Source organism: Patagioenas fasciata, chromosome 1, assembly GCF_037038585.1.
Source record: "Patagioenas fasciata isolate bPatFas1 chromosome 1, bPatFas1.hap1, whole genome shotgun sequence".
Taxonomy (NCBI): Eukaryota; Metazoa; Chordata; class Aves; order Columbiformes; family Columbidae; genus Patagioenas; species Patagioenas fasciata.
The window spans coordinates 16,501,754-16,516,611 of NC_092520.1; the positions used below are offsets into that span (position 1 = coordinate 16,501,754).

The 14,858-nt window shown below is 39.9% G+C and overlaps 1 protein-coding gene across 1 annotated transcript; it reads right to left on the reverse strand.

The window, feature by feature from the left end:
* Nucleotides 1–1,098: 1,098 nt before the first annotated feature.
* LOC136108339 (collagenase 3-like) lies at nt 1,099–13,550 on the reverse strand. The gene is made up of 11 exons (XM_065850051.2): nt 13,284–13,550; nt 9,163–9,526; nt 8,821–9,062; nt 7,500–7,648; nt 7,286–7,411; nt 6,315–6,476; nt 5,541–5,658; nt 4,230–4,363; nt 3,737–3,896; nt 2,893–2,996; nt 1,099–2,268 (listed from the first exon to the last, which is right to left on the reverse strand). The coding sequence occupies exons 2-11, from the start codon at nt 9,280–9,282 to the stop codon at nt 2,168–2,170; spliced, it is 1,416 nt and encodes a 471-aa protein (XP_065706123.2). The 5' UTR covers nt 9,283–9,526; nt 13,284–13,550; the 3' UTR covers nt 1,099–2,167.
* Nucleotides 13,551–14,858: the final 1,308 nt, after the last annotated feature.

A 14,858-nucleotide genomic window follows, 5' to 3' on the forward strand; every position in this document is an offset into this window, starting at 1 on the left:
TTTGTAAAGGGTTTTTTCCAGGTCTATTTCCTTGTACTTCTTTTAAGTATATTAAGGTCTGGAATTCATTAATTCACAGTTTTACAATCAGAACAGACCACTAAATCTGTTAGGTTACTTTGCCTGACTATCTAGGTAAGATACAGAATCAAACTCACCTAGCCCACTGGTGGGTAAGCCTGTCAATTTATGCCAGGTATTCAGTGTTGATGGGCTTTGCTTGGCAGATTTGACTGATTGATTGACTTAGGGGTTAGTTTTGAGGAGGCAGAAGAGGGCAGTGTAGTAAGGTTCAATTAGTTAGTGATGTTTAGCATTCAAATTAATGTGGGACTTAATTTCACAGTATTTCTTAAGCATTTCTGATAGTTTCTGTAATGATGATTTTATTCTGCAAATTTGACCGTTCTTTCCTAATTTTTCTCTGTCTGTATTCCTCTCTTTGTTATAAAATTAATTTTCTCACAGGGAAAAAACATATTTTTAACTGGAAGTGAAAATGCTAATGAATAAGATGCAGAGGTTAGGGTTCTTGATTTCTTTCATCCAATAGCTCTGCCTTGCTTTTATGACTGAATCATAGAATTGTAGAATCATTTACATTGGAAAAGACCTTTAAGATTGAGCCTAACCATTAACCTAACACTGCCAAGTCTGCTACTAAACCATGTACCTAAGTGCCATGTCTATGCATCTTTTAAACACCTCCACGGACGGTGACTCCACCACTTCCCTGGGCAGCCTGTTCCAGTGCCTGACAACCCTTTCCAGGAAGAATTTTCTCCTAGTACCCAATCTAAACCTCCCCTTGCACAACTTGAGGTCATTTCCTCTTGACCTATCACTTGCTGCTTGGGAGACCAACCCCCTCCATGCTACACCCTCCTTTCAGGTAGTTGTAGACAGCAATAAGGTCTCCCCTCAGCCTCCTTTTCTCCAGGCTGAACAGCCCCAGTTCCCTCAGCTGCTCCTCATCAGACTTGTGCTCCAGGCCCCTCACCAGCTTCGTTGTCCTTCTTTGGATATGCTCCAAAGAAGGACATGCAGCATAGGATATTTTAATTAAAGCCATTTCAGAATGTCATTTTATTCCTCCACTTTATTTAATATTTTTTTATCTGAGAAATAAACACAGTCCCATGACATTTGCATTAATTATAACAAAACAAAACCAAAACCCAACAAACAACAAAACGAAAAACACCCACCAAAAACTCACATTGAACTGAAACTATTGTTAAAGATAGTAAAAGAGTGATCAACATGAAAAAATGTATTCTTTTGAATATTTTAACTTCGATGTTCAAGTTCTCTGCTGGCACAGCTAGGCATAAGCTCTATAAATGTTACTTGAACTACTTTGCACCAGCTGAAAACATGGGCTGTGTTATCAGATGTAGCTTCATACAGGGTTTCAGCCTGTGCGATTCTCTTGTTGTTGCTACTTCTTTCTGGATTCCTCAGCGTCACAGAGGCTGATGATTTCTGCAGGGAACAATCCTCCCTTTTCTTGCTTTTCTGTCTGCTTTGGAGTTATACCTCACTGCTTCTATACCTTCTGCTCATTTCAAATGCGAACAGGGGCATCTGTTTCCACAGGGACATATCCATTCAACTGGGTATACATTCAAACACCTTTTAATTCTGTGACTTGAGTGTTGTAGCCTGGTGTTATCCTGCTCAGGGAGGCACCATGCAGTCCTGACTCATTCATTGCACATCTGAATTCCCAGTATGTTTACAGGAATTTCACAAAGACCTGAAGGATTAGTTCAAAAATATAACACTCCTGTGTTAATAAGGTCTATTTCTTGCCACAGGTTAGGAGATCCTTGAAAGATGCTACACATGCTCAGATTGCTGGGAATTAATAGTGCTCATGATTATGCAGGGTGTATCCAGCATCTCACCATAGTACTAGACCAACTTTTAATGGTGTAATGCCCCTTGAAATGCTAATAACTTTTTTCTTTGTTCCTATAAATTTAATTCAGTCCCAGACTGACATACAACTATATAGTTCCATATATACAGTATACATTTGGTGGTAGGTAGCCAGTGCTTTTTCACAGAACCTTGCTGTCATTTAATAAATCTGTGTGCCCATATTATTATTTCCATGCAGCACAAGCTGCTCTGCAGCCTATGACATGGCACTTAACTGTAATTAGCACCAAAATATGGAGTTAGTATGCAGGACACGGACAATTCTTTTGCCCCAGATGCTGTATTCAAACTGCAGTGGTCCATTGAAGAAGTAGAGATAACCTAAGGAAAAGGAAAGTTAAAATTAATTAACCTAAGGAAAAATGTGTTGTCATGTGAAAGCTATCCTTCAAATAAAAATCGTCCTGTTTGTTTTCATTTTTTAATAAGTCTTTCAAATGCAATGTTTTAGTACTTAGAATGCTGAAATAAATGTTCAAATGTCCTCACTCCATTTGTCAGACCTGGATTACTGTTTTAAAATAACTGATATTTTAATCTAGTGTCAACTCTGCACTTTATTACTATACAGTACTTGTTTAAGAAAACACAGTGTGTGCCTGTTAATGTTTAAGACTCTGACTTGGAAACACTCCTTAAAGATCTGGATAGGAATAGGTTCCATTTGAAGGAGCAGACACATTATAACACTTCTATATTAAGCCTACCACTTTAGATTTACTAAGCAAGAAGGCCGGTCCTTTTTGGCTCCTCAAATGTGTACGTACACAGTTTATAAGAGCACCTGGGCCAGGGGCAGTTTAGATCAGAAACCTGAGCAGTTGAGAACAGAAGTGTTGATGCAAAAAAAATCAGAATTACAAATGACAGAACCCCTCACAGGACATTAATATCAAGTTTCAAGGACAACTAATCTTAATAAAGCTTCATTGTGAGATTATGTACCATTTCTTTGATAGACTGCATCCACTCTGTCACCAATTCCAGCGAATTCTTCCTCTATCAGCCTGGGGTAGCCTGCTTCCATAACCTCCGCCTCTTCATCGTAACTATATTAAACACAAAAGAAAATAAAAATTCAGAAGATTTAGATAGTCTGGAAGTTTAGTCTGTGCCCTTTATATGCTTTGAAGTTACACACATCAGAAGTATACAGGAGCCTTTATGTATCTTATGTCTAGTGCCATAATGAGACTCAGGGCAATTACCAGAGCGCTCTTCCACATTAAGTACAAGCTTAATAAACACAAAACAAATAAAGCTACATTTTCAGAACTGATCTATAAAGTATGTGTTATATGGAGATGATCACACCTGGTGCAAGCCCATCCTGCTTTGGCACAGAGATAAACGGAAGGGATCATCATGTCTTAATAACACATCAGACCTGGTTGTGAGCCCCACTCATGGACTGCAAGAATCAGCCACCCTAGGGTGGGATATATTTCCTACTGTCACAGCACTGATACCATTTTGTGTCACACCAGCAACTTAAGGAAACAAGATGGGAATTTTGTTTAGAGACAAGACCATACTACAAACTCTTCTGGATTAGAGCACTTTATTCTCCTTTCTTTCTCTCTTTCAGCTTTTAAACGCTGTGCCCACACGTTTATAAAAGTCTTGCATACATCTTTATGACATATTCTACATAGCTATAGCACCAATGAAAACCACAGACTGGAAACTTGTGAGTCACGATCAAGTGCCTGGTTTGAAACAACCTGCTGATCTTTGGAAACTTCTGGACAGGCTATGATAGGGACACACCAATCTGTCTCCAGCTTACCTCCAGTACTTATTTCCAGTAAAAAAGAGAGTCTTTCCAGTGTCTTTAATATGGACAGCTGCATCTATTCTTTTCATTTCTTTCGGGAACCCCATTTCATATATCTTTTTAGGAAAATCTTCAACTATGTCATAGCCATTCAAAGCCCAGACTTTCTTTCCTGAAAATAAGAACACAGTATGCATGACTCTTTTGTAAAGGCTCAGCTTTGACAGCAGAATAAAATGAGGATGTCATGATCCCTATTTTCACACAGCTAGCAGATTCTTAGGTCACATACTCTGCAGGTATTAAACTATTTATGCTAACTATGATCCTAGGCATTTGAGATTAATTGTACATTTCCTAATACACTGAAAATTGCATAGATTTGCATTGTTTTACAACAATGAAGGTAAGATGTTTCGTTCTTTTGTTGATTACCTTTACATTACTTACTGAGTTTGACTAAATATGTACATTTTTCTGCCAACAACAAAAATTGAAAACTCACCTTTAAACATGAACACAAGATCTTTGATGGGGTTTTCATAAGCTGCATCTATTTTATTTGGAAGCTCTGGCCAAAAGGACTTAATTAACACCAGTTCTGCCTCGACCATCTGTGGGTGCAATCTCCAGAAAAACCTAGTTCAGAAAAAGAAAATATATTTTTGCATTGGGTCTGGTTGAGAAGGAGTTAATGTTCCCCATTGAAGGGTGCTGTTCTTTGTATCGGTAGCTAGAAAGGTGTTGATGACACACCAGTGTTTTGGCTGCTGCTGAGCAGTGCTCACACAGCATCAAGGCCGTCTCTCCAACATTCCCCCTTCACCAGTAGGCTGGGGGTGGGCAAGATCTTGGGACAGGACACAGCTAGGAGAGCAGACCCAAACTGACCAAGGGGATATTCTGCACCATATGATGTCTGCTCAGCAATAAGAGTTAAGAGAAAGGAGCAGGAAGTGGAACATTCAGTAGTACAACCTTTGTCTTCTAGAGCAACTGCTACATGTACTGAAGCCCTTCTTCCTGAGAAGTGGCTGGACACTGCCTGCTGATGGCAAGTAGTGAATAAACCTTTTGTTTTCCTTTGCTTCTGCAGGCAGGCTTTGCTTTTATTTTATTGCTTTTATATTGACCTATAAGATTTTTCCATTTTATTTTCTCCTGCCCTCTCCTGATGAGGAGGGGAGTGATGGAGTGGCTCGGTGGGCACCTGGTGTCCAGCCAAGGGCAATCCACCACAATTCTATGTTTCTTGTCGTACTACAGAATAGTTGTATCTTTGATGTGCTATGCTAAAGATTAGTTAATGGAGGATTAATTTTTTTCATAACATTCAATTTCCAATATACAGAGTCCCTTGTAGACTTTTCCTCACAGTCACCTAGATGCGACCACTTCTGTCACTCACACAGTGATCAACTCCAACAACAACAAACTGGAATAATTTTTTTCATTTAGAATAAGAGAAACACTGCTGTCCCATGTAAGTCTTCTGAATGTAATACAGCTTCATTCAAATAAAACTTAGTAGATTTGTGCATGAAGAAGAAAGCCCTGTGAAATGAAAAATGTGTATGAATGGTGTCAGTTTTCAGTTGTATCATCTTCCCTTCATATAATTGGGCAGTCAAGTCTGTAATTGCACTATAAATCCTGCCTAAAATATATATATGATGTAGTTTTTTAAAGGCACCTATATTGATTTGTGATTTGTAAATTTACGTTTACTCAGAAATTTAGTAAAAACTGAAATGATGTTTTCACTTGCTCAAATTTTATCTGGTACCCCCCGCCCATGATATGGCAGTCTTTTTACCTGTCCTTGAAGACCAGCATTTCTCCACGAAGTTCTGTTATTGCATCAAGTGATAAATCTGCATCACATTTCTCTGGTGTTTTGGGATGTTTTGGGTTGGGATCTTTGTCTCCAGCACCTGGAATCATATCATACGATCTAAGCTTGACAACATTAATTTCCCTTCTGTGGATCATGATATCAAATGGGACATGGAAGTGTTCCCAAATAGCATGATGAATACAAGCATAATGGACAAATCATTTGCACTGGGGAAAATCTGTTCTCCCTCTCTCTGTTTTAGCCAAATACATTCATGGACTTTGCTGTTTAGTTGTGCTGTAACAATGTTAAATGGACTTCCTTTCTTTATCCCAACTTTTGAAGATCCCTCAGAAATCTTATTCTTTCCATGATGATACAGAATTTCTGTTTCTCCCTCTAGATTCTGTTTTACCTTCTATTTTGAGGCAGGTCAAAAAGCACAAAGACTTTGCTCTCTCCCACCACCACCACTAAAGGAGACAGCACAGTGACCAACTGTCCTCTGCAATATTACTTCCTTTCTTTTCTCTCTCTCTCTTCCCCCCCCCCCCCCCCCCCCCGCCCGCTCTGAACTGTTAAATCTAAGTATCTTCTGTTCCTGAAGTCTGGTTGCCAAGAATCTAGTGAATTGCTTTTAAACAGTCATGGCTGTTCCTCTGGAACATCTGTAGCTTTTTAGTAACTGTGCAGTGCATCTGTAAGAGGTTATAATGACACAGGAAATATATATTATATATGATATAGACTTACCATAGAGCTCTTGGATCCCTTGCACATCATCATCAGGAAGCACAAAACCAGATTTTCCAGTGTATGTGTAAATTGGAAACATCAGAGCTCCAGGGTCTCTAGAGTGTTCAAGTCCCAGTGAATGACCAAATTCATGGGCAGCAACAAGAAACAAGTTGTACCCTACAACAGACCACAGTGAAAATAAATGCATAGCTCCTTGTATCAACAAAGTGGACTTGGAGTAATCAACTAACTGTAACATTGTGCTTTAACATATGGGACAATGAAGGAGAGAACTGGATCAATGGAAAAAAGTAGATGACCATTAAAGGTCCCTTCCAACCCAAACCATTCTATGATTCTATGTTGTCCTGTAGGCAGACTTAGATTTTTTGAATTTTCCTAGCAACACTGGAAAGCTCTAAAGTCTTAGTTCTGTTCAAGTCAAGAACTTTTTTTTTTTCAGGTATTCATCTCTGGTAGAGAGTCCATATTTTTTCTAGTATTGCAGCAATCAGCTTTAATGTCAGGAGGATGAAATAACACATTACTGAAAAAAAATAGTGGTTTATTCTATTAAAGTTCTGTCCTGAATAGGCAAAGTGAAGAATTTTCAAATTAAATGTAACCAGCCATTTGCAGCTGAGTTAAGTGTATGCATTTTCTATAGGCTTCAGTAAAGTAATTCCCATCAGTCTATGATCAGAACTAGCTGCCCATGAGTGCAGTGAAGTGCTAAGCTGACAAAACACCTTGTTTGTGTCATTTTTTTAGTCACTGCACTTAGGAGATGTATATCTTAAAATTTATGCTGGGTGTATGCAATATATCCATTTATGACTGGAGATTAAACCCAGCTTCCTATGAGCAGACAGTGAACATAATGACTAATGAACAATAAATGGGCAAAACAAACTGCTTACAGATATCAAACAGGATGAAATTGTCGATCTACCACCATTTCAAACAATCTCAGGAACTTCTGTTACCTCTAGAATCATCTGACCAAGCTTCATCATCGTCAAAATGGGCATCTCCTCCGTAGTCTGGACCAGGGGGGAAAGCATGAGCCAGTAATCCAGAGGGTCCATCAAAGGGGTAAAAGTCACCATGTTCTATAAAAAAAAACATTTAAAACAATGAAATCAGTTATCCCATTTTATTGGCAGCAATATAACTGTAACATAAAAAATAACTGTTTACCTTTAGTGCCAAAGGAGATCATGATATCAGCTATGCCACTTCGTATTCTGGTGAAGTTAAGCGGTGTCACATCAGACCAAACTTTGAATGCTTTCTTGAAAGCTCTGTCTACTTCAGCACATCTCAGATCTGAAGTGTAATTCACAATTCTATCAAACAGATTAATATCTTCAGTTAAATTGTGTGAATTGAGTAAAATATGTAAAATATTTTTATTTGACTGTATATCTCATTCAAAAGTTTTTGCTTATTTCCTCCCAATGTTGTTATCTAAAAACAAACAGCCAAACAGCTGGGCAGCTGCATATAGTATTCCAGAAAATAAAAATAACCATTTCTGTTTTCATTAAAGCCATTCAGAGGCATCTGAAATGATCCAACAGCTTTCTATGATTGGTTTTATATGTACCAGAAGATTTAGAAAATGACAGATATATTCTGTATTAAAACAAATCATATCAGTAACTTAGAACTTTTTTTGTGCCATATAAAATATCTCATGACCCTTGCTTCCTGGAGGAGCAAAACATGCTCCAAAGATCCACATTAAAGTAATATTTATCACCATATACTGAACTGATATCTTGGAAAGAGTTCATTGATTTCATATTTGGAATCAGCTGAAAAAACTCAGGTTACACCTGGTCAAAACACCTGTCAATGACCTTGCAGTATTAAGGGAGAAGCAGCTACCACGTGACCTTTCAGGACCATAGCTTCCCAAGGCCAACTGCCTGAGGTCCTGGTCAGGGCCTTGTCTGACCAAGCACAAATATCTACATCCGGACTGTGAAACAGCAGAGGGACAAGGATCAGTCCCTGCTCTCACCGCCACGTTGCACAGGATGTTTTGTGTCTACACTGCTTTGCGACAACCCCCTCACCAGCAGATTTGTCCAGGACAAGACTTAGATGAAGCAGATATCAAACCAGGTCCAAAACAGAGCTAAGGAGGAACCTAAAGATTAAGCGCTGTGTGGCTCAGTGGTGAGGTGCGTCATATTAGTCCCTACCACTCTTCTATTTGGCACCACGGATGTACCCAGGGAGTCTACATGGAGGCCACATGAGGAATAACTATCTTACACCACATTAGCTTTCCTACGGCGCAGTGGAAAAAACAAAAAATATTTACTTCTTTGGGCTGTAAGGTGGGTCTGGGGGACCTTTCCAAAAGTGGTGCTGTAAGGATTTCAAATTGCAACATGAATTTTCTCAAATTCAAATGCACTCTTCTCCCATCAACCTCATAAACAGAGTGACCAGTTGCCCAAGGCATCTAGAAAGAACAGCAATAAACCCCCAAATTTCATGCATTTACCTGTATGTCAAATTAGTTTTTGACCATTTGAGTTTTCTGGGGAAAAAGTTATATTCCCCCACATCTGGGACACCACATCTCGGTTTCTGCATCAGCTCATATGTTTCTTCATCTAATTTGCCTGTCACCTCCAAGCCAAAAAAAGCTTGCATTTCTCGAAGTTTCGATGCCACTGTGTTGACACTCTTCCTCATTATGCCAGCAGGATTTGGACGGAGATCATAGTGAGTCCTGAGATAGCGCTAAAAAGGGGAAAAGAAGTAATAAGCCTGGTTTCCAAACAGTTGTCACTACACAATTTACTATTAATAAACCGTGCAAACAAATTATTTCATACTGTACCTCTGCAAACTGAAGATCTTTCTCTGTGAATTCATGGCTGTCTTCAAGGGGAATAGGGATTGTCAGGCACAACGACAAACCCAACAGGAAAAAGAAGAGAGCTGAAAGTCTTGATTGCATCGTGTTAGATCTGCGAAGTCTGAAGCCCTGATGGTTTAGAGAGCAGTTACCTTTACTTTTATAGTCCCAACCAGTGAGTCACCACTTAGGGACAAGTTACAACTTCCTTGCCGCTGAAAGTAAACATGCTTAGACGGCTACTTTTTCTCTCCTCTCCAACACTGTGGTTTAGGCATCTGTCGTCCCACTGAGGGCTCTGAAACTGTATCCTCAGATAAACATGGTCTCTGAATATTGACATAGGCTGTGGGAAGAAAAGGGTAGAAGTAACCCGCAATTTTTTATTATTTTACAGTAACCTACACTGGCAATAACTCTGCAATAATTTACTCTTCTATAAAAATTGTCTTTCTATTATTTGAAAGTCAATAAAAATATATAATAAGCTTCATTATTTTTTTTAATAAATTCTGTAATTTTCAGTAGTTACACTAGTTCAACAGCGTTTTTTTAACAGTTGGAATAGATCATACACACTTCAACTTTTAATAAATGTTGCCTTGCTTCATAAGAAATAACATTTTGGAGCATACCATCTCCTGTAAAGAAATATAAATCTAAAGTATTACTACAAATTTTACTTCAGAGTTCCTTAAAGCAACTTCCTATGCATCTTTCAGAATAATTAATGTCTTGAGATGTGCCTAAAATGAGAAATGCTAAATATCAGGAAATATTTTTGAATATTTAAAAATGCTTTTTATTATTAGTAAAGCAGGCCATGTAAAGTGACTAGTTCATACAATTTGTCTGCCAAAAAACCCCATACATTTAATTTGCTTTATGAGGGGAGCACAGCCATAAACCAATGAGATAGCTACTATTTTGAGAGAGGCAATCTACCAGCTATGGGTAGGTAATGGATCTGTGTGTTTAGAATGACAGAAAAATGTGATTTTGACTTACGAGGTAGAAAACAGGATAAATCTGGCATTGTGACAGGCATGGGCATTATTTTACTTCAAAGCCTAAAGGAGTTTTCTGCCCCGCTAGGGTCACTCCAAACTCAGCTGCTGCTAAAACTTAACACCATGTGCCTGCAAGCAAGGGTGCAGGAGAGGTGCTGTTTTGGCCAAATCCCCCCTCCGCTCTCCCAAAGGCTGCTCCTGTAAGGGAAACCTCAGGCAGTTTCCTGGTAGACACTGGAACACACTTTCCAGAACACACTGCCCTGCCCTGGATGTTGCCTTGTTGACAAAACAGGAAAAGGACAATAATCAGTGAAGCTGAATGAGTAAAAGCTCAATTTGTTACTCAAACAGTATGAGCCTTCTATCTTATGATGACAAACAGGAAAAGCAAATAAAGCTGGGAGGAATTTATTATGTAGGCCATTTCTACCTCACACCATCTCAGTCAATGCTAAATATGGTTATACCAATTAGGGATAGACAAAGTCTGTCCAGACAGTTTGTATTCTTTCCTTTACATTGCCCACCATCAGCACTGAGGCTTTTCTATTTATCAATGGTGGCATAAAGACTGTTAATTACTCCACGTCTTAGAAGTGCTGTCCCCTCAGGTGCTTCAGGAGGGACACTGAATCCGTAGTGCTGATGTCCTCCCTGTGCTGCACGCCTTGCTAACACAGACTGCCAGATTATCTATAGGTCTTACTTCTTTCCTTCCAACATTTCTGCACTGCTATTGGCAGCATTGCTTTCATTAATGTTGGGGTACTCAGTTAAGTGATAAGCAGAGTTTACAGTGAACTTTGCTTGCATTATCTGGAGCTCAGGAGCAGCGGTGCTGTCTTGTGTTTTTCGTGGGTGTTAGGAACACTGTGAGTGTCACTGCTCTGCAGAACAGTACCAGACATATCTCAGAAACTTGTGAGTAAAATCAATAGCTTAAAACTCCACAAGTAACATTCCTGGAAATTCTGAATTCTCTGAAATTAACCATCTTGTACCGAAGGGAGAACCATTATCCACCACCATTTGTATTGTATATCATTGCCCTTTGCCAGATGTAACTAAAAGCTTTTTATTCTGTGTCAGGCCATTATACCACTGTTGTTTCTCAGCTCTGATGTTGGAATGTTTGCTTCTGAAATAGGAGAAACTAATTTCCTAACCAACTGTTACTGCGAAAACATGATCAGCCCATCACTCTTTGTGACAGAATGATCCCAAACTATTCCTAAGTGGTTTCAGGGTTGCCTTAATAAATATAATCTAGATAACTGGTAATTAAAGATGAAACCAAGTAATCAGAGACATTATTTGAATGATATAAATGTAGAAGAGAAAAATTAAAGAGAGGTGTTAGCCTATCAAACAATAGCCTATCAAACAAAAGGTGTGGAGCTCTGTTCTTCAAAATGTTTAAGGTGCAGTAGTCAAAACAGTAGTAAATGGAATTGTCTTGCATGAAGAGAATGATAGATTAGCTAGGGAAGAATGATTTTTAAATTTCTGCTCTCTGTGACTTTTTTTTATACGTATGCTCTGAAGTGCTTTGAAGTTCACAATGAAAACTCTTCCAAAAACTTTGCCTTCAGTAACCTTGGCAAAGCTGTCCTAAGGCATTTCCAAGGAACATTTGAAAAACTAAACAAAGTAATTATAGGAAAAACAAAAATAAAACAAGCAGCTTTTCTGAAATCAACTTCTTTTATTAGATTTGTGTAAGAAGAGATGCATGAAGCTGAGTCTTTTGCTATCATAAGACAAGGAAAAGAACAAGTGGAAAGACAGTCCACTGTTTTGAACAGATTCTGCAAGTAAGTAGAAAAGCATACAAAGAGACAAAAAAGAACAGAGTCTGTAACTATTTTTCACAGGGAGTAAATAAAAATGCTAAAATAGAAATTGATTTCTGAAAGACTGTGTGTAATGGGACATCTGAGAGTGAACTGTGGCTGAATCGTGTTTTCTACACATTCAGTTGATTCCTTTGGGAGCCCTGGCCATGTAAATATACACCATCCGATATGTTTTCTTACACACTTTATTGCTATTTATATTACAGCAGTGGCTGGAAGCCTATATTGAGGCATGGATTTTTATGCCCTCTCTACACAAACTGAAGGAGCAATGGTGAAGGACTGTGCAAACAAGCACATAAAAAGGCCAATGAAAATGAGCAGCATTCCTCCTTTTTCTGAAACAGCATCACAGACACAGCATGTGACGTTTGGTTTTGGTTTTGTTTTTGTTTTGTTTTGTTTTGTTTTGTTTTGTTTTGCTTTGTTTTGTTTATGAGGAGACAAAAAAAGCATTGACAGAGCTGGGAACAAAGTACAGACCTCGGAAGTTGCTGTCTGTTATCTTAATACATCGACACTTTAAAGCCTTAAGCAAGTGAAGTTTTTAAAGTTGGCAATGATAAATAGCAACTTCAAAGACTGACAGTGTTGGGCAATGTAAGATATCAAATCCATGGCTCAGGCTCAAGTGATGCCGCCATCTGGGTTTAAAAGAAAATAAAGGAGGAGTTATAAACTGAAGAGAGACGTAAATGAAGGTAAAAGCAGTCAGCAGTGGTTCATAGACCTTGTGCTGACCCTAGTGCAAACAAGGAAGCATGGCAAGTTACATTTTAAAAACATTGAAACCCACAAAACTGCTGAGTAGTAAGTTTTCAACAAACACTGCAAAATTTCTGCAGTTCTGGCATTTTGTGGATGTGGGTGAAGTTAGCTGGACTGATGGTAATTTTCACAGGCATAGTAAAGACTGGAACAACCATGCCAGTTTTTCCCCCAAGGAAAAATGGATGAAGAGGGATGGGAGATGTGGCAAGAAGAAATGAAGCGCCTTAAAGTAGCATTTAGGTACTAATTATTTGGAAACAAGAATTGTACCAACCACATGGTTTCAACATACATTTTGCTACTGCAAATAATTGAAAGGTGTTGTGTTTTGATTTACATTCTGTGTTTGGTACCTAAAATAGCACTATATATTGAATGTGGTGAATGCTTTGTAACCCTGAAACAGCAGACACTTAAGACAAATAAACAACAGTCAATGGATCCATTTGTTAATATTTCTTACCACCAGTTGTATTTCAAGGGAAATGTCTCCAGTGCCTAGGCTACACCATCACATTTAGACCGGCTTCCTCTGGAAAGAAGGACGCTACTCTGAGGCCCATTGTGCTGGTGGGCAAACGGAGTCCCAGAGTAAAAACATACACGCTGGCTCTGTCTTTCAAGGTGGGACTCCATCTGTCAGACCTGTTACAAGAAGCGGTTCAAAGATAACTGAGAATGTTTTCCACAATGAGCTCTTCAGCTGGGGTGGCAAGGGATATTACACCAATCTGCGTGTTTTTTACGTTGAACAGCAGCATCCTGTGCCAATTCCTGGCAAAAAAATAAAGAAAGATGCAGCTGGGGTTGCCCAGAGGTGTTCAGCAGGGTCCAGTGCCAGAGGTAAGAAACATATAAACATGTTTCAGGGAGGCAATGGCTTTTGTTCAAATGAGTCCCTATGGACCCTGTGGACCACTAGGTCATATAGCAGCAAAGGACACTGTGGATCAGCTGCTGTTCTGTCTGCTGCAGCACAAGGAGCTTCTGTCACAGCACCTGATGAGCTTGGCAGGACCTGGGGGCTGCTGCCACACTGGGAACTGTGACCAGCAGTACCTTTCTTCTGTATTTGTTGGGCTCCAAGGTAAGATTCAACTGTAGATTAGAACTAAACCTGAGCACCTTCCTGTGTGTTGCGTGTCTAAACTCTCATTAGAAGCAATGAGATCAATACATTCACTAAATCCCAGGCAGTTCAGCTTTCACTGAGGCAGACACCTTGAAATTATTTCAGTTGCCACCTTAGTGTTGCTTGAAGGACCATGAGCTCTTGTCAGTCATGTGCTATATCTGACAGTCTCATGAAGGTATCTGGGGTTCCCTCCTGGATCTCCAATGGCACCAGATACCTTTGTTCAGGCTGCTGTGCTGAGTCCCTCGCAGCTGGGCTCTGCTGGCTGCAGTGGAGCCCCACCATAGGGTGCACACAGAGATACTTCAATTTAGGTGGCTCATTCTAAAGATGAACTTCCGGCCCATGTTCTGCTGATGGCTGCACAGACCGGGAGCCGTCTCGTGTCAGAGGTGTGTTGTGTTGCTGTGCAAGGCAGCTGCTCTGCAGCGGGAAGGCGGTTGGGCGCTGTGCAGCCCCTGCCAGGACAGCGCTCCTGCTCACAGCGGCACCTGGCCTTGCAGGAACAGGGGCTCCCACCTCATGCTGACAGCCAAAGTGAAAAGGAGAAAATGCCTCAAAGAGGTGCAAGGATCCGAGTTTTCTCTGCCCTGCACAGTTAGAAACTCATGGGATTCAGGAAAACTTGGGCTGCCCCAGTCAGCTGTTCCATGCAAGGCAGCAGCTGCAGCCTCCCCTGGAGGTCAGACCATGCTTTGCTCCTTCTTACCACCCCAAATGCCCCCCGGGACTGGAACGGGCTCCCCCTTTTGGTCTAACCATTCTATATGAGCTAACAACAACTTTTTCTGCTTCAGGATAAATGTAGGATGCTAAACACTGAGGGGTGACCTTATTAATGTTTACAAATATATAAAGGGTGAGTGCCACGAGGATGGAGTCAGGCTCTTCTCAGTGGCAAAC

Coding starts and splice junctions, on each gene's coding strand:
- LOC136108339 (XM_065850051.2), bottom strand. CDS start 9,282: ATGCAATCAAGACTTTCAGCTCTCTTCTTTTTCCTGTTGGGTTTGTCG. Junction 7,649..8,820: donor AAAACTAATTTGACATACAG/GTAAATGCATGA, acceptor TCTGTTTGATAG/AATTGTGAATTACACTTCAG. Junction 6,477..7,285: donor TTGGTCAGATGATTCTAGAG/GTAACAGAAGTT, acceptor GGTCTGTTGTAG/GGTACAACTTGTTTCTTGTT.